We start from the raw sequence: 21,717 nt of genomic DNA on the forward strand, positions 1-21,717 counted from the left end.
AAAGGCACCTTTCCCTGGAAAGGACTGTGACCCCTGGCTTGGGCCTGTGGCCTGCAGCGAGGGCACCCCCTCCTCAGCACCACCCAAATCCCTGTGAGCACTGGGGGACCCTGCCCCCCCAGCACCACCGCACAGCCTGGCACCCAGGACTGCACACATGCCCACCAGTGATGGCCCTGTCCATCACCCAGCGCCCCGGAGCCCTGAGCTTGAGAACCTGGAAGTCTGGACTTTGATTGGCAGCTCTCCTGTGTCACCTCTCTGAGAAACAGTGTCTCGATTACAAAGTGGACAGGACTCCACTGAGACCTGGTGGAGCTGCGTCTCATGCGGCCCCTCTGACGGGCCTCTCTACCTAGATTATCCCCGTTTTCAGAAGGATCCCTGGTGAGACAGGTGGCAGGATGAGCCCGCATGGCCCAGACTGACCACAGAACCCCACCCCTCTGAGCATCTTAACACAGAACCCCCGCTGAGCTGGGAACCACACCATGTCAGCTCTGGCAGTTTGTCTGAAATGCGGCCCGCAGGAGTCAGAATGGGGGCGGCGGGGGGGGGGGGGCAGATCTCCTGCTCCTAAAGTTTGGGGCACCCCCAACGCCAAGCTGCGGTGCGGTGTGGCTGGGGTGGGCGGGCTAGCCGGCGGGCGTGTCCACTTCATTAGGTGCTGGGAGCGGGGAGGGGCTTTCCTGGAACAAGCCACGCTTGGCACCTGGTGCATTCAAGGTGGCTGCTGCTGTTGGACCTGTAGCTGCTTGCCACTGAGCGAATGGACGCTGCCGGCCTCCCTCGCCGATCTAGGCGAGTTTCCGCTCCGACACCGGGAGGCTGTGTGGCAGCACCCGGTGGGAGTGAGCACGGAAGCCTCCGGGGGTCTGACCGGCCCGGCTCACACCTGCATCTGGCCAGAGACCGCAGCCGCGAGGAAGGGGCGAGGCTCCACTTGCAGGGCGGCGGCTGCGGGGACGGAAGGACCTGGTAGGTGGGCTCCGCTGTCCCTCCCCGCCCTCCCGGCCCCGGGGCGGGGCGCTCCCCACTCCCCACTCCCCGCTCCCCGCTGTGCGCGTAGCCGGCGCGCGCTAGGACCGCGGCGCACCGCCCTCCGCCGCTATAAGAGGCCGCGCTCGCGCCCCACGCGGAACCCGCGGCTCAGACCGGCCCCGGCGTCCCGACTCGCCTGGAACCCGAGGCCGGACCGGCCGCTGCGCCACCGACGCCGCCCAGGGCCTGTGAGGGACGCGCGCCCCGGAGCCCCCGCCGTGGGCACCATGGGCGCTGCCCAGTCCGCGTCCGAGGAGATCCGGGAGCTCATGGGCAAGACCGGCTGTGAGTGTCGCGCGGGGCGTGGGCGCGGGGACACGGGCGGGGGCCGCCGGCGGGTTCGCGCGGGGAACCCCAGCCCACCGCCGCCGGCCGGCCTCGCGCCGCTGCTGTGTGACCTTGGGCTGGTGGCCGGCCCTCTCTGCGCTCAGCCTCCGCTGCCTTCCGAGGGGTTCCGGCCGCCACGCGCCGGCTGCGGCGGGGAGCCCGGCGGGGATGCTGAGAAGTGCGCGGCGCGCATCCTGGCCGCAAGTTGGCGGGTCACCCCGGGCCTGGGGGCTGCGGGCCGGGGGCGGGGGGCAGGGCGGGGATCCCCTGCGCGGGGCGGGCGCCCGGGCGGGGAGAGCGAGCGCCCGGCTACGCCCAGCTGGCGCGCAGGTACCAGAAAGTCCTCTGGCCGCGTTGCGCAGGGGCGGAAAGTTTTGAAATCGGCCACAGCTGGGTGGGACCCGGGCCCTGGCCTCGTTCTCCTCGCTGGGAAGTGGGTTCAGGTGGGCGCACGCCCCGGGGCAGCTGGCAGGTGTCAGCGAGGCCGCGTCCACAGAGCACTTGGCGGAGCCCGGCGACCTTCCTCGAGTCGCGGGGACTCCGGGACCCGCAGAGGCGGGGCGCAGGGGGAGCCGGCGGCCGAGGTGACCGCAGGGACCTGCGGGGCGGAAGCGTCTGCCGGCCCCAGCCCAGCCGGGCTGCAGACTTGACCGCGGGCTCGCGGGGCCGGGGTCCGCCACCGGCTGTGAAGAGGCGTGTGAGCCGGAGCCCAGGGAGGCCGGGTAAGCCTCAGATTGGCTTTGGAGGTGGACAGATGGGAGCAACGCTGCCTGCACCACTTCCTTCCTGGCGGTGTGACCTTGGGCGAGTCATTTTACCTCGCCGAGCCGCGGTTTCCTGCTCTTTGGAGCGGGATGTCTGCCCGTACCTGCTTAGAATCCAATTCTAGATGCTCCAGGAGCCGGAGCTGCAGGTGTTAGTTCTAAGGAGCTGGCTCCTGGCACCTGCTTTGCGTCCGGTGCGGACAGCCCGTGTCCGTAGTCAGTCATGGGAGGAAGCCACCCGTTTGTGTGTGGGCTGAAAGACGACTCCTGACCCTCAGTCTGAACACCTCTTTCACGATAATTGAATGGAAATGACAGAAACCCCTTAACAATTGGAGTGTGTGTGTGTGTGTACACACACGTCCACATACACATACATATGTATACATCTTCAGTGCGCAAATACAGAACTATCTATAGGAAAAAAAGATGTGGTGATATATATATATATATATATATATATATATATATATATATATATATATATATATATATACTAGAGGCCCAGTGCATAAAATTCATGCAGCGGTGGGGGGGGGGGGGGGAGGCGGGGGAGTCCCTCAGCCGGGCCTGCGCCCTCTAGCAGTCTGGGAGCTGTCAGGGGATGTCCAACTGCCATGGAGGTGGGACAGGCTCCCACCACCACCACCACCACCACCACCACCACCACCACCGCTGCCCCCTCGCTCGACAGCCAGTCATTAGCCTGGCTCAGGGCTCTGGCTGAGTGGTGCTCCCCCTATGGGAGCACTCTGACTACCAGGGGGCAGCTCCTGTATTGAGCATCTGCCCCCTGGTGGTCAGTGCATGTCATAGCGACTGGTTGTTCTGCCGGTTGGTCGATTTGCGTGGTAGCCTTTTATTATATAGGATGTATAATATGGAACCCCTTTGTAAAAAAGGGGGGAATAAGAGTATATATATTTGTAAATGCTTAATTTGCACCAAGGACTTTGGAAGGACCGATAGGCAGTAAGAATAATGAACATTTATGGGGCATTGGGTGGAAAGGATAAGGGGGAGTGAGCTTTTCACTGTAAACTTAGTTATATTTTCATTTTGAACCACGTGTGAATATTTCAGTCCTTCAAAATGTTTTATAAAGTCCAGGTCAACCCCCAGGGTAACGAGGGAGAGGAGGTAGGATTCCCCTTGGCCTTGCTTGGCTTTCCTCCGATTTTAGTGCCCTCTCGTCGCCCCTCACTGTCTTGTATCTGGATGGTGGAAGTGGGGTTCTTTGTGGCAGCAGCTTTCCCAGAAGGGTGGGCTGGCCACCAGTGGCCCCATCTCTCCGGCAGCGGCAGGCAGGCAGGCAAGCTGGGGGAATTCGGCTGGTTGTGGGTTTGACAGGTGGTGGAGCCGCAGAGCATGCTGGGAATCTTGTCAGTTTCCTGGGGATGCTCTTGGTGGGGGAGGGGTGACATGCTGAGTGTTCCTGCTCCCCGGCTCCCCTGGCGTGGCTGAAGCAGCGTCCCCCCTTGCTGGCCGGAACTGGGATTCCACCGCCCGGGGGAGGAAGGCAGATGGTGGGTCCGGAACGGGTTCTGCGGTCTGAGGGGAGGATGAGTGCTTTCCGTTCTCTGAGCTGGAAGTAAATAGAAAGTTGCCCCCAGTCCTCTGAAGGGCCCACACAGTCTGAGCACTTCCACCTGGTCAGCCAGGCTTTATGGATCAGGGATGGGGGAGTTAGACGTGACCCAGAGAGGCTGCTATTCCTGAGGGGAGACACACAGTACAATCAAATCAACCCCCAAGTCCCGCGCGCTGTGAACAAGGCACTCTGGGAGCGTGGGGGTCAGAGGAGGGGCAGGGGCGCACTTCTTAGGGTGGACAGGAGGCCTCTCTCAGGAGGGAGGTGGTAATGGAACGGAAACCCAAATGAGGAGGAGCCGGTCACATGATCCGTGGAAGGAACAGCAACTGCAAGGCCCTGCTGAGGACCGTGAGCGAGCGCCGTGAGGTGGGGACCAGCACAGCCAGGGCTCAGCTTGGGCAAGCGCCTCACGTAAGGGTCCTGGTGGGGATGCGGCTTGGTGGTCAGTGTGGTTGGCCCTGCTTTAGGCACAGCCGCATGTCTGGTCACTGAGCCACAGCTCAGGGTTAAATCTTGGTCTCACTTCTTCCCAGGCCGGGACCTTTGGCAAGTCACGTTCCCTCTCTGAGCACCAGCACCCCCACCTGGATCCTGGATCCTCTCTGAGGATCAGGGTGGGCCCTTTCTGCAGACTCGCGTCTGGAAACCATGAGAAGGGCGAGCAGAGGCCGGTGCTGGCAGACATGGTTCCCGGAGCACCGGGCTCTGTCTGAGCTCTCTGCGTGCACTCGGGGGGACTCTTCATCCTCCTCCTCCAGGGAAGGCAGATGTGCAGACAGGGAAACTGAGGCTCAGAGGGTAAACTTGCCTGTAGTCCCACAGCCTGTAAGCGGAGGAGGGGGTGGGCCACAGGATCCCCAAGTGCACGGCCCCGCGCCGCTGCTTCCCCGTGTGTAGCTGCCTCTCAGAGGGGGAACGCCTGCCCGTCTATTCTCCTCACCTCTGGGCCTTTGCACAGGCCATGCCCTCTGCCTGGAGCACGCTTTCGTTTTACTGTGCACGACTCGGGATTGGCCTTGGGGATGCCTCTGTGACCACCACCCAGGTTAAGGCTGCTCACGTGTCCTCTTCACTCGGCCTCTTCACGAGCTCATGCTCTGCGGGGGGGGGGGGGGGGGACCTTTTTCCACCACGGGCCACGTGGGTATCTGTAACATCACTCGCAGGCCAGACACCATTGTCTACTTAAACATCAGCCAGCTGTATTTGGTCAAGCATTTAATTAACTCACCCCAATGCCTCGGCAGGGCCAGCCCGAATGCTTTCGAGGGCCTTACACGGCCCTCACCCCTGCTCCCCACCATTCAGGGCTCAGCTGAGCTGTGGTTCCGTCCAGAAAGCCACCCCTGGCTACTTTCTCCCCGTCCACCTTGTGCGGGTGAAAGGCTGTCCTCAGGACGCCGCTGCAGCCCCGCGTCCCCTCCCATAGCAGCCACGTGACAGCCTGCTGTCATTGCTGGTGTTGTCGCCTGTCACCCCTGGAAACCTGGAGCTCCCTCAGATGGGAATGAAGGCGCTCTCAGCTCTGTACACGGAGAACCCCAGGGTGCACAAAGGGGTGATGACTCTGAGGACTTGATAACCCGAGGAGCGTGTGTCCAGTGGAAAACCTAGTCCTCCCCCCACCCACCAGCTGGCATTGGCCACGCTGACCACCCCCCACCCCCCCCCCCCGGCCTCTCTGGTTCCCTCCTTGCGCCCTGCATCCCATTGGCTCCAGCACTGAACCAGCTTCACCAAAAATAGGCCCGAGCACTCGCTCGCCCACGCAGGGCATCGCCGGGGCTGCGTGCCCACCTCCTCTCCTGGTGGAGCCTCATTGATTGATTTAAAGCATAAACAAGCATTCCCAGCCATCACTTCTGAGCCAAGAAAGCTGATTAGCTGGATGGTTACAACTCGTTAAAAACTCCAGCGAACGCGTCCTGGTTGTGCCGGGTGGTGCGCTGCCTCCTGATCCAGCCGGGCGTGGGTCCCGAGGTGTGAAATGGTCCCTGGACAGGAAGCACGGCTCCGAGTCCTGCCCTTCGCCACCTCGAGCCGGCCTGGAGGTCGCCCCACACTTCCTGTTCCCCCAGGCTGGGCCTGCTCCGGGCCTTGGGAAGGAAATAATCAGAGGAGGCTGCTGGGAAAGGTGAAGGGTCTGTTTTTTCCTTCAGGCTCCCAAACAGCTCCAGAGGCACGTCTGTGTAGATGCCAAGAAGCTGCCAGAGGAAGAAGAAAAAACGTTCTCCCAGATCTTGAGAGCAGACCTCTCATGGTAACGGCTCATGTTTTCCCACTGCCGTCATCTGCCAGTGCCGCCCGAGCCGGTCGCTCCTCCATATTCGCCCTGGCCCCTCCCAGCAGCACTGCAGTTCCCACTGTAGAGACCAGGACATCGAGCTCAGGAGATGATGTGACTTGCCCAAGGCCATGGACTACTGAGTCCAAGCCCCAGACCGCGACATTTGGGGCGGGGGACCAGAGATGCGGGGGCCTGGCCGGCCGGCGGGGTGCAGTTTTCCCCTGGATTCTCACCACTGGCCGTACTTCCAGGTCAGAATGTCTCCAAGTGGCCCTGGACCATGACCTCGCCCCGCCACCACCTGCCATGTTCCCACTGTGCTCCAGGCGCTGGGTCCCCCGGGGGACCAGATGCTCAGGGGCTGGAGGGAGGGGACAGGCTGGCCGGGTGCCACGTGCTCCTGCCCTGTCGCCAAGACCAGCAGAACCCATCCAGCTGCCTCTCCAGGTCCTCTGGAGAGGACAGTGGCATTTAACTTGGGGTCCTCGGGGAGTCTCTGCAACCCACGAACCAGGGTGCAGGATTATGTTGTGTGACTCGGGGAGGAGGGACGTGGCCCCCCAGCACTCAGGCTCTCAGAAACGTGGAATGTATTCCATGGCAGAACTCACACCTCAGCAGGAAAACCATGGAAGCTCTTAGTTAATTAGAAAGAGCCTGGCTCGCTGTCAGGGAGGGCCAGTCCCCACAGGCTGAGCTCTCAGGGCAGGTCGCCGGGAGGCTAGCGGCCTGGCAGCCAGGGCACAGTGGTCCAGACGGTGGGAGGAGGCACGTGGCCCAGCCCTTTGGAGCCCGCTCCATGTTGGTAAGGGCGGGGTGGGGGGTGGGTATCCAGGCCTCCCCGCCCCCTCCCTGGGCGCTGCCTGTGGAACCGGGTGGGCTGGTTTGGAAGCTTTCCAAAGGGCTGGGGAGCAAGTGCTTTTACCTCCTGGGAACGCACCCTGCTCCGGCCCATGCTGATATTTGTACTCTGTTCGGCTGGGCCGTCCCCGCCCCAGTAGCACTGTGGAGCCCGGCCTGGAGCTGGCGTTCCTCGGGTTGGCCCCGGGCCGTCTTGCTGAGATGCCTGGGCAGGGCCACGGCCCTCCCTGAGCCACCGGGTCCACCCCGTGGAAAAGGGGGCGGTGGACCAGCCGCCGTGATGTGACTGAGGCACTTCATGTCAATCATCTCCTGAGCCTCCCAGGAGCCCAAGGAGGGCAGGACCACCGTGGCTGCCAGTTTACACATGAGGTCACTGAGGCTCGGGGGCTGCTCAATGTTGTTCAGATGCTGAGTGCGGAGCCCAGGTTCCAAACCAGCCCCTTTGAGGGGCTGCCTCCTTTTCAGTAAGTTCAAGGAGAAACGGCCTCTCCCACATGACCCAAACCCCTCCTGATAAGACGGAGGCCCGGGTCTGCAGGCCTGTCCAACTGCTGCCCCTGGACCTTGTTAACAGCGTCCCCCATGCTCGCTTACCAAGTTGGCAAGGGGAGAATTGGACCTTGAGGCAGAGAGGTTCTGGGTGATGGGGAAAGTTCTAGAATCGTGGGCTACCCCTGGGGAGGGCAGGCTCCGCGGTGAGCAGTGTGAGCGGAGTGAGGAGCCCTGGGAGGACGAGGCTGCAATCCGCCACCTCGTCCGTTTCTGGTGCCTCACTGTGGCTCACGTGTTTCAGGAGGGTTCGTTTTCTCAGCGTGGAATCCACATGAAGACTCTTCAGCTCCACAGTTGGTAGCAGTTAGATCCCTTATGCCTCTTTCTTGCCGCTCCCACCCCCACGCTGGCAGGACATTTGTCTGTGAGTTAATGGTCCCCAGAATGCAGCGTGAATTTAATCAACGCTGAGATGCACCATACGCCCCGTCACACAGACAGACTGCCTCGGGCGTTGATAAGATGCGTTTACTTCTCAAAGCACTTTGGTATCTCGTATCTCACGCTGAGGGAACAAGGCGTTTTTGGCTCAGAAGTGCCCAGTGCTCTGGGAAGATACGGCAGGGCCTCCTCCTGCCCATGCTGGTGGCACTGAGCAAGGTGACAGGGAGGAGCCTGGCACCCGGGTCCTGCCAGCCATCCTGTCTCCTGCTCTAATGGTATTACTAATTCATAAAGCCAGAAGGTTGAGTGGGTGGTTTCCGCTGGTGGCGGTCACCTTCAGCACTAGGACAAAAAGACCCTTTGTCTTCCCAGCCGTGTGACCTTTGGGGACTGGCAGGCTGTCAGCAGTGGGTCTTCCGTTCTGGGCACGGCTCCCTGGGAGATGAGCAGGAGCAGTCAGGTCTAAAGGCCGCAGCACCTCCTGGAGAGCGGGCAGGTGGCCAGGCAGGAGGCATCAGCACTGTTGACGAGTCTTAGACAGCGATGGGAAGAGAAGGTGGCTCCCGTGAATGACTCCCCTGTGCGCTGAGGTTAGAGGGTGTCCCTCTCCTTCCTCCTGGCACCCAGGCCAGGGTCCCAGTGATCAAAGAACCCCTTGTGAGTGCCCAGCACAGGCCTCACCCAGGTGGTGACTCTAAGGAGTTCTTTTGTCTTGTCATCACCTGCTTCCCTGAGAGCTCAGCCAGAGCCCCACTTGGGTCACACATTGGCCTCCCACCACCTGGGCCTTGACCAGCAGACAGACGTGGGTTCGATTCACGGTGCCTGATTCACTGTCTAGGCAAGTAACGTTGCCTCCAAATCTCAGTTTCCGCATCTGTAAAATGGGAATGTCACAGAGTTGTTGTTAGAATTAAATGCGAATAAGTAAAGCTCTTGACACATTGTAAGTGGTCAGTGGTGGTTGGTAGCTACTAATCATTTTGCTTATAAGCCTTTCAGAAGCTGGCTACAGTTCTCCTTTTTAAGGCCATTGTCAACTTTCTTCAGTAATTCTATTCTTTTTTTTTTTTTAATTTTTATTGCTTTTTTTACAGAGAGGAAAGGAGAGGGCTAGAGTTAGAAACATCCATGGGAGAGAAACATTGATCAGCTGCCTCCTGCACACCCCTACTGGGGATGTGCCCGCAACTAAAGTACATGCCCTTGACTGGAATCGAACCCGCGACTCTTCATTCCGCAGGCAGACGCTCTATCCACTGAGCCAAACCGGTCAGGGCGAGTCATTCTATTCTTGACTTGTCTGCCATCTGTGACATCCCTGAAATTAGTCATTACCTTGTCCTTGTGCTGATGATCAGAGACCTTAACATGCTTTAAGTTGTAACACCATGTAGCATATTTTCTTTATTTATAAAACCTATTGGTTTTATTGTTTTATGCAGATTCTATTAATTATTGCAAGTGTTCTGTATAGATTTTGTTTTCTTCTTATGTAACATACCTTTCATAGATTTTTTTTCTATGAGTCTCTGTGTGTTGTCAGTTTTGTCTGAAAATGTGGTTATTTGCCAGCATACACAAATGATCATTTAGCTGGGTATAAAATTCGGGGTTGTTTCATATTTTCTTTCAGCACTTTATGGTCTCTTGAGAAGTCAGCTCTGTTGTCTAATTGATATTGCTTTGTGGAAGCCTGCTTTTTTTTTTTTTTTTTTTTACTTGTTTTATTTTTTTTTAACTATACTGTGTCTTAGGTGTGGATTTATTTTATTTATCCTGTCTGAGAATGGTTTATGCTGTTTTATTCTAAAGGCAACTCATGTCTTCCATCACAAAAATATTATCTCTCTCCTTTCTCTTTATCATCTTCCTCAATCATTCTTATAAGAAATATGTAGGACCATGTCATTCTGTCCTGAATGCTTCTTCACCTTTTTTTCATATTTTCTTTGTATTGCTCTACTAGAGGCCCGGTGCATGAAATTCATGCATGGGGGGGGTACCCTCAACCCACCCTGCACCCTCTCCAATCCGGCAGTCGGACATCCCTCTTACAATCCTGGACCGCTGGCTCCTAATCGCTCACCTGCTTGCCTGCCTGGTCACCCCAAACTGCCTCCACTGCCGGCCTGGTTGCTCCTAACTTACCCCTGCTGCTAGCCAGGTCGCCCCCAACTGCCCCCCACCCCCTGCTGGCCTGGTCACTCCTAACTGCCCCCCTCCACCAGCCTGGTCACCCCTTATTGCCTCCCCTGCCAGCTTGGTTGCCCCTAACTGCCACCCTGCTGGCCTGGTTGCCCCCAACTAACCCCCCCACCGGCCTAGTCGCCCCTCACTTCTCCCCCTGCCAGACTAATCACCCCCAACTACCCTCCCTGCTGGCCTGGTCGCCCCCAACTGCACTCCCCCTACTGGCCTGGTCACCCCCAACTGCCCCACCTGCCAGCCTGGTTGCCCCTCACATCCACCCCTTCCCTCCCCCCCTCCCCCCCGCCCAGCCTGGTCACCCCACGCAGCCTGCTTGTTCAGTCGTTTGGTCATCCCTCACTAACCCCCCTCTGGCCTGGTCGTAGGCAGCCATCTTGTTAGGGTGTGAGGGTTAATTTGCATATTACCTCTTTATTATATAGGATGCTATCTGGCTTAGTTCCTTAGATCTGTCTTGCAGTTCACCGATTCTCTCTTTAGCTATTACAACTTTGCTGCTTTAACCTAACTATTAAGTTTTTTTAATTCCAGTGACTTTTTTTTCTCCTCAGTGACTTTTTAAAAACATTGTAAAAGTTCTATATGGTTTTCAAATTCACCACTTTGACCATAGGATACTTACTGCTTTTTATTTTTGTAATTACTTAAAGCTTACGACATAGTCTCTTCTTGAGGTGCTGGTCCTTTTTGTTAGTTGTGTCTGCTGATTCTCCCATAGGGCGGTTTATTTGCCTGTGTGGTTTGATTTTTGATTATGAGCTCATCTTCGACTGTGCTGTCTCCCTCTGGCTTCCCCATCCTTCCAGAACTATCTTCAGCTCCACATTTATGCTGGAGCCGAACCAGTGGAGGTGAGCTGACTGAAAGTTCCACTCCCATGAGACTCCCGTGTCCCCTGGGTCACAGAAGCACCTCACACAGTGCGATGCATTCATGTGCTCGGCACCTGGGGCTTCCACGGCCTGGAAACACTGTTTACGTGAATTCTCAAGCTGCCTTTCCTGCACCGCAGAGGTTTGGGTTTTCACCCGCGCACGGCACAGGCTGGTTTGACTCGTCACCGAGGCCCAGCTCTCTCAGCTGCGCCCTGCCGCCTCCTCTGCAGGTTCATCTTGCTGACTCCCTGGGCCAGTGGGGAACAGTTTTCCTGGCCCACCTTACATGGGGAAGCAGCCTTTTGTGCTTCAGCTTCTGCTGGGAGTCTCACTCCTAGCTCATGCAGAGCCGAGACCACTTATGTCAGGCAGTCGGGGTCAGAGCCTGTACCATCGTGGTCCCCTCCGACCACCTTGGCAGCATCGGAACCCCAATCCTGCTGAGCCTGAGTTCCCTCCTTGCTTCTGGCACCTGGGGGTTTCCCTTTCTTCTCAGCTTAATGGTTTATTTCATGTTTTTCTTAATTTATCCAGTGATTTATGTGTTTGCAGTGGAATGGAGAGTCTGTTAGCAGGAATGGAGTTCTTTATCCAATTGTCCTTGCCTAAGAAGCCCTCATACCTTCCATAAGCCCTTCTCCACTTGGTGTGGCCTCAGCATCATTCTGGAGCTGAAGATAGTTCTGGAAGGCTGTGAAAACCAGTTCCTCAGATGCGCTGAACAACGCCCACTCTCTAAATCTCTGATTCTCTGTTGCTTCCCCTCCCCTTTATCATCTTTAGTCTTTTTATTAAAATAGAGATGTCTTTGTCTCTTCGGTGACATAAATGTCATGTCTTCATTATTCCAGTCACTTCTCGGTTCGGGCACACAGCATAGTAAATGGTTATGAGAAGCAATCCCGGAGTCACAGACCTGCCATCTCTAGCTGTGTGACCTTCAGTCGGTGACTTCACCCCCTGGGACTCCGCTTCCTTATCTGTAAAATGGGTGGATGCTCCCCCTCGGAGGCAGGCACTGTTCGGAAGGCCACATATGATCAGGTCTGCCCAGCACCTGGCTTAGTTCCCGCCGCTGAGTAAATGCTAACACATGGTAGTTATTATTACTTTGCAAAGCAAATGGCAAAGAACACAGCATAGCTGTAGGGAGCTGAGCGAGGATGAGGAAAGCGCAGGCTGTGTGGTGTCGAGTCATGCACACCCACTCTGACAGCTTTCCAAGTCGTCTCCTCGCTTGTGAGAAGAAAGTCAAGTCTCCTCACTCCGTCCCAGCTTCCCCTCCAGCCCGAGAATCAAAGGGTCCCTTCTGTGTAGGGAGAGCCACAGAGATCCAGAAACGAGACCCGCAGTGCCGGAGATTAAAATAAATGCCGACACCACGCTGGCCTGGGCCCAGGCCGCTCACACCAGGAATCCCTGGGCTTTTGCACTACAGAGTGGGTGGGAGTGTGCATGAAAAGGGTGTGAAGTGCGGGATCAAAGCCAGCAACCCATCTTCTAGTTGCTGCTTCTGCTCGGGAACAGCACTGGGTGTGACGACCTCCTCCTCAAGGCCAGGTGCACCAGGTGCATCTTCGGTTCATTTTAGAATCCTGGCCTCAAGGCGTGGTCTCTAACGTGGACACATTGGGCACATGGCTTCCAGGGGGAGGCAGGTGAAGGAGAGGAGCCAGACAGCCAGCACTGTGAAGCATCTTGGGTGCCAGGCCTGCAAGGGCGGGTCCCGCTGGCTGGGAGGCCCAGGTGAGTCACTGCTTTGGCTGTAGCTCCAGGCGGCACACAGCAAGTGGCCTCTTCCCTCCTGAGCCTGGAGCCACCAAAGAACCTCAGAGGCACCAGGGGATTCTTGCTTTACAGGCATAATGACCAGCCTCGAGGCAGCTCCCGTGTCTCAGACTCCTCCTGCCAGGTCCAGTGCCCAGTGTGCCAGAGGTTTGTTGTTAAGTTGGGGCAAAATTCACGTAACATCAAATGTACCATCTTTGCCATTTTAAAGCGTCTAAGGCGATGGCATGAAGTGCCTTCAAAGTGTCATGCAAACATTACCAATACTAGAGGCCCGGGGCACAAAAATTGTGCACTGGGGGGTGGGGGTCCCGCAGCCCGGCCTGAGCCTTCTCACAGTCCGTGACCCCTCGCTCCGTACCACCTGCCTGCTCGCTGCTCCTTATCGCTCAGCTCACTGCTCCCCTGTGGGAACACACTGACCACCAGGGGCAGCTCCTGCATTGAGCGTCTGCCCCCTGGTGGTCCGTGCGCATCATAGCAACTGGTCATTCTGGTCGTTCTGCTGTAAGGGTTGCTTAGGCTTTTATTATATAGATTTCCAGAACGTCTTCATCACCCCCAAAAGAAACTTCTTGCCCATTGGCAGTCCTACCCCCCAAACTGTAGCACCTGGCAACCACTTCCTGTCTCCATGGGTTTGTTTATTCCGGACATTTCACATATGTGGAGCATAGAATCGTGGACTTTGGCAACTGGCTTCTTTCTCTTAGCATGTTTTCCAGGTTCACGCACGTTGTGACATGTGTCATCACAGTATATGTGTGTGGGGGTGGAATCATTCCAGTGCACGGAGGGACCACATTCTGTGACCCTTCACCAGTTGACGGACATTTGGGTGTTTCCACGTTTTGGTGATTGTGCGTTGTGAGATGCGCTCTTGGTTGTTTTTCATGGGGGAGCAGCTTCGCGAAGGCGGTGCTATTATTATCCGCGTCTGCGGGGAAGGGGGTGGCAGCCCAGGAAGACAGCGGAGTAGGACGCGGCTGGGGAGCGAACAGCAGCTCTGGGCAGGGGGTGGGCTCGCCTCTCTGTCTGGCCTGCCTCACCTCTGGACTCGGGGACGTTGGCTGTATCTGGGCCGAGTCCTGGCCAGTCTGTCGGGACACTTGCAGCAGGAGAGCTTGGCCTTGAAAGCCACTGCGACCTGGGCACCCCTGGAGAGAGCAGGCGCATGCTCTCATGCCCTTGCTCCTTTCAGCTGTGTCTTGAGCCCCCGCACTCCACCATCCCCCCACTCCCCACCCCCCACCCCAGCACCTGGACTGCTCCACCTGCCCGCATCTCCCGAGTTCCCAGCCCCATCATGTGCATCCACCCTCCATTCTGCCCCCAGACACACGGGATCTTGTTCCCTGCCTTAGCATCCTCCATAAACTCAGGGCAAAATCTAAATGTCTTAGCCCAACCTGTGCCCCTGCCCCCATTCCCTACTCCCCGCCTGCCTTCCACCTCTGCTGAAGAATTGGAGCTCCCTCAGTGCTCCCCACTCTGCCTCTGTGAGCCCTGCCCTCCCCTCCTGGCCCCCATCGGGCATCGTCTCCCCCTATCCCATGGACTGGAAGCCCCATTGCAACCTGGGTGCTCCTGGCAGCTGACTCTGCAATTGTTATCCTGGGTCCAGGCCAGGTGACACGCATCTTTACATCTGCACCCCCAGCATCTAGCGGGTGCCTGGCAGATCAGAGGCACTCAGTAAATGTCTCTTTTTCTTTTTTTTATTTAAAGCAGTTTGTTGTTTTGTTTGTTAAAATTCTTTATTGTTTAAAGTATCCTATATAATAAAGAGCTAATATGCTAATTAGACCGGACAGTGGAGCGACCTTCTGCAAGGACAAAGTGGGTGGAGGGCGGGGCTGCGGGGCCCCGAGGTAGCTGGGGCTGCAAAGGCCTACCCTTGCATGAATTTCGTGCATCAGGCCTCTAGTTACATATAGTATTACATGTTTCCTTTTCCCCCCATTGACCTCTCCTTGGCCACCCCTAGCACATACCCTCACCCCCCTAGTGTCTGTGTCCATTGGTTATGCTTATATGCATGCATACAAGTCCTTTGGTTGATCTCTTACCCCTGCCCCCTCCACTGCCTTCCCTCTGAAGTTTGACGGTCTGTTAGATGCTTCTCTGTCTCTGGATCTATTTTTGTTCATCAGTTTATGTTGTTCATTATATTCCACAGATGAGTGAGATCATGTGATATTTATCTTTCTCTGACTGGCTTATTTCACTTAGCACAATGCTCTCCAGTTCATCCATGCTGTTGCAAATGGTGAGAGTTCTTTCTTTTTTATAGCAGCATAGTATTCCATTGTGTAGATGTACCATAGTTTTTTAATCCACTCATCTGCTGATGGGCACTTAGGCTGTTTCCAGATCTTAGCTATTGTAAATTGTGCTGGTATGAACATAGGGGTGCATATGTCCTTTCTGATAAGTGTTTCTGATTTCTTGGGATATAGTCCTAGAAGTGGGATCACTTGGTCAAATGGGAGTTCCATTTTTAATTTGCTTAGGAAACTCCATACTGTTTTCCACAGTGGCTGCACCAGTCTGCATTCCCACCAGCAGTGCATGAGGGTTCCTTTTTATCCACATCCTTGTCAGCACTTATCATTTGTCGATTTGTTGATGATAGGCATTCTGACAGGTGTGAGATGGTACCTCATTGTCATTTTGATTTGCGTCTCTTGGATGATTAGTGACTTTGAGCATGTTTTCATATGTCTTTTGGCCTTCTGTATGTCCACTTCCGAAAAGTGTCTATTTAAATCCTTTGCCTATTTTTTGCTTGGATTGTTTATCTTGTTAAGATGTCTGAGTTTCCTATAAATTTTGGAGATTAGGGCCTTATCAGATATAACATTGGCAAATATGTTCTCCCATGCAGTGGGCTTTCTTGTTGTTTTGTTGATGGTTTCTTTTGCTGTGCAGAAGCTTGTTATTTTGATGTAGTCCCATTTGTATATTTTCTCCTTAGTCTCCATTACCCTAGGTGCTGTATCGCTAAAGATTTTTGCTATTATGTATGTCTAATATTTTGCTGCCTATGGATTCTTCTAAGATTTTTATGGTTTCCCATCTTGCAATAAAGTCCTTTAGCCATTTTGAGTTTGTTTTTGTGTATGGTGTAAGTTAGTGGTCTACTTTTTTTGGGTTTTTGGTTTGTTTGTTTTTTGCATGTATCTGTCCAATTTTCCCAACAACATTTATTGAAGAGACTGTCTTGACTCCATTGTATGCTCTTGCTTCCTTTGTATAATATTAAATGAGCATAATGGCTTGGGTCAATCTCTGGGTTCTCTGTTCTGTTCCATTGGTCTATATGTCTGTTCTTGTGCCAGTACCAGGCAGTTTTGAGAATAATGGCTTTGTAGTATAGCTTCATATCTGGTACAGTGGGGCCTTGACTTATGAGTGTCCCGACTAACGAGTTTTTCCGAGATATGAGCCGTCTCTTGGCCGATTTTTTGCTTTGAGTTGACAGAGTAATTTGAGTTAACGAGCTCCTTAACGGAACGAATTAAACTCGTAAGTCAAGGCCCCACTGTATTATGATCCCTCCAACTTTGTTCTTCTTTCTCAGGATTGCTGTGGCTATTTGGGGTCTTTTTTTATTCCAGATGAATTTTTGGAGCGTTTGTTCTAGCTCTGTGAAATATGCCATTGGTATTTTAATGGAGAGTGCATTGAATCTATAGATTGCTTTGGGTAGTATGGACATTTTAATGATGTTGATTCTACCAATCCATGAACACCGTATAGTCTTCCATTTGTTTGTCTTCCTCTATCTCTTTTTTCAGTGTCCTGTAGTTTTCTGAGTATAGGCCTTTTACCTCCTTAGTTAAGTTTATTCCTAGGTATCTTAGTTTTTTGGTGCAATGGTAAATGGGATTTTGTTTGTTTGTGTGTTTCTCTTTCTGTGAGTTCATTATTGGTGTACAAAAAAGCCATAGATTTCTCTGTGTTAATTTTGTATCCTGCTACATTGCCAAATTCATTTATTAAATCTAGTAGTTTTTTGATGGAGTCTTTAGGGCTTTCTATATACAATATCATATCATCTGTGAATAATGACAGTTTTACTTCTTTTCCTTTTATTTCTTCTTCTTGTCTGATCACTGTGGCAAGCACTTCCAGTACTATGTCAAATAGGAGTGGTGAGAGTGGGCATCCCTCTCTTGTTCCTGTTCTTAGGGGAAATGGTTTTACTTTTTGCCCATTGAGTATGATGTTGGCTGTAGGTTTGTCATATAATGCTTTTATTATGTTGAGGTATGATTCCTCTATTCCCACCTTACTGAGAGTTTTTATCAAGAAAGGGTGATGGATTTTGTCAAATTCTTTTTCTGCATCCATTGATATGGTTGTGTGATTTTTATCTCTGTTTGTTTATGTGATGTATCACGTTTATTGATTCGTGGATTTTGTACCATCCTTGCATCCCTGGAATAAATCCCACTTGGTCATGGTGTATGGTCTTTCTAATGTAATGCTGGATCGAATTTGCTAGGATTTTGTTGAGGATTTTAGCATTTATGTTCATCAGAGATATTGGCCTGTAATTCTCTTTCATTGTAGTGTCTTTATCTGGTTGGGGATTAGGATAATGCTGGCTTCATAGAAAGACCTTGAAAGTGTTCTTTCCTCTTGAACTTTTTGGAATAGTCTGAGAAGGACCTCAGGCCATGCCCCCTGCCCCAGCACTGGGCTGGAGGACCTCAGGCTGTGCCCCCCACCCAGCAGGGCTTGACGGGCAACCTCAGGCTGTGTCCCCAGCCTAGCGGAGCTTGACGGGGGACCTCTGGCCACACACCCCCGCCCAGCGCCAGGCCAGGGGACCTCAGGCCATGCCCCCCGCCCTGGTGCCAGGCCTGGGACCTCAGGGAGCACCCCTCGCCCGGCGGGGTTTGACTGGGGACCTCAGGCCATGCCCGCAGCTCTGGGCCGGGGGACCTGAGGCTGTGCTCCCTGCCTGGTGGAGCTTGATGGGGGACCTCAGGGCACGCCCCCTGCGCCAGGCCAGGTGACCTCAAGGCGCGCCCCCTGCCCCGGTGCCGGGCCAGGCGAACTGAAGTCGCGCCCCCTACCCGGCGGGGCTTGACGGGGGTGGGGCTGGCCGGGTCTGGATCTAGCCCAATGGGGGTGGGGCCGGCCAGGTCTGGGTCTCATGCGATTTCAAGGCACATGTGGGTGGGTGGGGACTTGACTCTGGTTCCTGTGGCACGCCCCTGACTCTGACAGGAGGAAGATTTTCATATACATTTTACTAATTTTCATCTCTGACACTTCTATATAGAGAAAGGGCAAATAGCAATATTAAAATATTTTCTCTAATTCCCTTTTAATGCGAATTTTGTGCACTGGGTCACTAGTTGTTTAATAACATGCTGTTTAGCCTCCAAGTGTTTAAATTTTTTTGATTGTTTTTATTGTAGTTTATTTCTAATATTATGCCATTGTGATCTGAGAAGATGCTTGATATGATTTCAATCTTCTTGAATTTGAAGAGACTTTGCCTGTGTCCCAATATGTGGTCTATCTTTGAAAATGTCCCATGTGCACTTGAGAAGAATATATGTTCTGTAGCTTTGGGTGAAATGTTCTGAAGATGTCGATTAAGTTCATCTGATCTAGTGAGTTGTTTAGGATTGCTGTTTCTTTGCTGATTTTTTGTCTAGAGGATTTATCCAGTGATGTCAGTGGGGTATTAAAGTCCCCTACTATGATTGTATTGTTGTTGATCTCTCCCTTTATATCTTCCAGAAGTTTTTTTTTTTTTAATGTATTTGGGTGCTTCTGCATTGGCTGCATATATGTTTACCAGAGTTATGTGTATCGATCCCTTTAGTATTATGAAATGGCCTTCCTTATCTCTTGTTATGGACTTCACTTTGAGGTCTATTTTGTCAGAGATAAGTATTGCTACCCCAGCTTTTTTTTAATTTCCATTTGCCTAAAAGTATTTTTCCATCCCTTCACTTTCAGTCTGTGTGAGTCCCTTATTCTGAGGTGGGTCTCTTGTAGACAGCATATACATGTGTCATGTTTTCTGATCCATTCAGCCACCCAGTGTCTTTTGATTGGAGCATTTAGTCCATTTATGTTAAAGGTTATTATTGACTAGTGGCCCAGTGCACAAAATCTGTGCATGAGGCGGGGTGTCCCTCAGCCCGGCCTGCACCCTCTCCAATCTGGGACCCCTCGGGGGATGTCTGACTGCCTGTGGGATCGGGCCTAAACCGGCAGTCGGACATCCCTCTCGCAATCCAGGACCACTGGCTCTTAACTGCTCACCTGCCTGCCTGCCTGTTCGCCCCTAAACACTCTGTCTGCTGGCCTGCTCGTCCTCAACTGCCTCCCCTGCTGGCATGCTCGCTCCCAACTGCCCCCCCCTGCTGGCCTGCTCTCCCCCTACTGCCCCTCCCTGCCAGCCTGCTCATCCCCAACTGTCCCCCCTGCTGGCATGCTCTCCCCCAACTGCACCCGCCCGCCAGTCTGCTTGCCCCCAACTGGCCCCCCCCACCAGCCTGCTCACTCCCTACTGCCCTCCCCTCCTAGCCTGATTGCCCCTAACTGCCTCTGCCTCAGCCCAGCCACCATGGCTTTGTCAGGAAGGATGTCTGGAAGGTCTCCCAGAAAGTCTCCTGGTCTAATTAGCATATTACCCTTTTATTAGTATAGATAGGTACTTGTTTGTAGCCATTTTTATTCTTTATGCCTGTATTCCTTCTTTCTATTCTTTTTCTTCTCTTTACAACAGTCCCATTAGCATTTTTTGCATTGCTGGCTTATAGTAATAAACTCCCTTAGCCATTTTTTTGTCTGCAAAGCTCCCGATTTCCCCTTCAATTTTGAATGATAGCCTTGCTGGATAGAGTATTCTTGGATTCAGTCCCTTGCTTTGCATCACTTTGTATACTTCATTCCATTTCCTTCTGGCCTGACGTGTTTCTGTTGAGAAATCATTTGATAATTTAATGGGAGATCCTTTGTAGGTAACTCTGTGTCTCTCACTTGCAGCCTTTAAGATTCTCTTTGTCGTTAAAATTTGCCATTGTAATTACAATGTGTCTTGGTGTGTGTCTATTTGTTCACCTTGTTTGGGACTCTCTGTGTTCATGTGAATCCCCCCTCCCCCAAATCAGGGAAGTTTTCTGTCATTATTTCTTCAAATAGGTTTTCTAATCCTTGCTCCTCTTCTTGCCCTTCTGGCACCACTATTATATGTATGTTACTTCGTTTCATGTTGTCCCAAAGCTCCCTTAGGTTCTCCTCCTGCTTTTTAATTTTTTTTCTCCAATTGCTGTCTGTTCAGGTTGAGTATGTTTTTCTTCCCTATCTTCTAATTCACTAATTTGGTCCTCTGCTTCTTCTAGTCTACTGTTGAAACCTTCCATTGTGTTTTTTATTGTAGCTATATCATTTTTTATTTCCTCTTGATTCTTACATACTAGTAGGTTGATTTTCTCATCCATCTGGTTTATGAATTGTATGATCCTTACTCTGAATTCTTTTTCTGACATATTGCATGCCTCCGTTTCATTTAGTTCCTTTTCTGACAATTTCTCCTTTTCATTCCTTGGGGGTTGGTTCTTTGTCTCCCTATTTTCTGTCTCTTTCTGGCCCTGGGCACCCACTTAGGGTTTGAGGGGTTAAAGACCATATCAGGGCAATGGTCCGGAAATCATTAGCCCAGAGGCTGGGTCTGTCTTGAGTCACACGCCTTTATTGTTTCTGCTCTGAGTTGTATCCCCTTCTCCCATGGATCTGGTCCCTCAGTTGTCTGCTTCAGATGCTCGGGGTGGCGGGAGCATGTGCACAGTTCCTCTGTTGTGCAACTCCCTGTGAGGACCCAGAGCCCTCTGGCATGCAATTTGCTGTGGCAGGGTGGCACCCTAGGTCCCTCTGGTAGCACACCTGTGGCGTGGTCCCATGGCCCCTGGCTGGGCACACTGGCTTTCTCCAGATCGCCCCAGCAGTGCTTTCCTATGGCCCAAGTGAGCTGTGTGCTGGATTGCTCCAGTAGCCCCTGCAAGTGTTTGAGAGTTGCTCTGGGTTGCACAGTCAGAGCTTCCCTGTGGCCTGAGTGGGGCACACACTGGGTTACTCCAAATTGCCCTGGCAGCAAAACCCTGGGCTCAGGGTGGAGTGGGCGTGGGTTGCTCTGGTTTGCACAGTCAGAGCTTCCCTGTGGCCTGGACTGGGGCATGCTCTGGGTTGCTCTGGGTCACCCCAGCAGCAGGTCCCAGGTCTGGAGGTGGACCTGGTGCCAGGTGGCTCTAGGTCAGGCTAGCAGCCTGGTTCTGGAGTCTGCGGGAGGAGGGGCGGGGCACAGGGTTTTCCCTGGCTTGCACGCACTGTAGGGTCTTGGAGCTGGATCCTATGACACTGGGTCCCAGCAGGCTGGTGAGGAGGCCTGGTGTGGGAGCTCACTCTGGCAGCATGCACTCCCTGCAGATGTCTGGGAGCCTGCTGGGAGGTACTGCACTGCTCACTGCCAGGGCATGGTGGTGGTTCCATGCGGGGTATGGCTGGCAAGCGGCGTTCTCTAGGCGTCCTCTGTCCTTCCTTATTGAAAATTGTCTCCTCGGCTGTGTCTGATTCCTTAATTCAGGGTGGATGTTTTGCGATTTCGTTGCTTTTCTGGCCTGGCCCTAGGAGGAGATGCACGACACTGCTGCCTATTCGGCTGCCATTTTCTGTCCCCCTCCTCTCCCCTCAGTAAATGCCTCTTAATGAATGGTGAGGGTGAGTGGACACAGTGGGCCATAGGGGAGTCCACCAGGCCCCCCAAATCCCTGTGAGCCAATATGGGTTCTGGAAGGAGCAAGGGGCATTTTCTGTGACCCTTACATCAGACTTGGGCCCCTGGGGTAGGGCTTGAGCATTCCTAACCCCCTCCTCCTCCAGTCCTGGATGTGGGTGATGCTCAGGTTCCTCTTCCTGCAGAGGCTGGACCCCACTGAGGGCATCAGGCCCAGCTCTCTGCCCCCACTCTCCTCCCACTGCCTCCCTGAGGGTGGTCTCTGA

The 21,717-nt window shown here is 53.7% G+C and overlaps 1 protein-coding gene across 2 annotated transcripts in view; it reads left to right on the plus strand.

Annotated features, from left to right (window-relative positions):
* Nucleotides 1-699: 699 nt before the first annotated feature.
* The window catches only part of TESC (tescalcin), a 47,511-nt gene continuing 26,493 nt past the window's right edge, over nt 700-21,717 (plus strand). The window contains exon 1 of one of the 2 annotated variants that reach the window (XM_059676682.1): nt 700-845. In XM_059676682.1, coding sequence (XP_059532665.1) covers nt 770-845 — 76 coding nt within the window. In that variant the 5' untranslated portion in view covers nt 700-769. Of the gene's footprint in view, nt 846-1,121; nt 1,327-21,717 lie in introns of those variants that run through there. The other variant, XM_059676683.1, reaches the window with a different exon arrangement.

The sequence above is a fragment of the Myotis daubentonii genome, chromosome 19 (genome assembly GCF_963259705.1).
Source record: "Myotis daubentonii chromosome 19, mMyoDau2.1, whole genome shotgun sequence".
Classification (NCBI taxonomy): Eukaryota; Metazoa; Chordata; class Mammalia; order Chiroptera; family Vespertilionidae; genus Myotis; species Myotis daubentonii.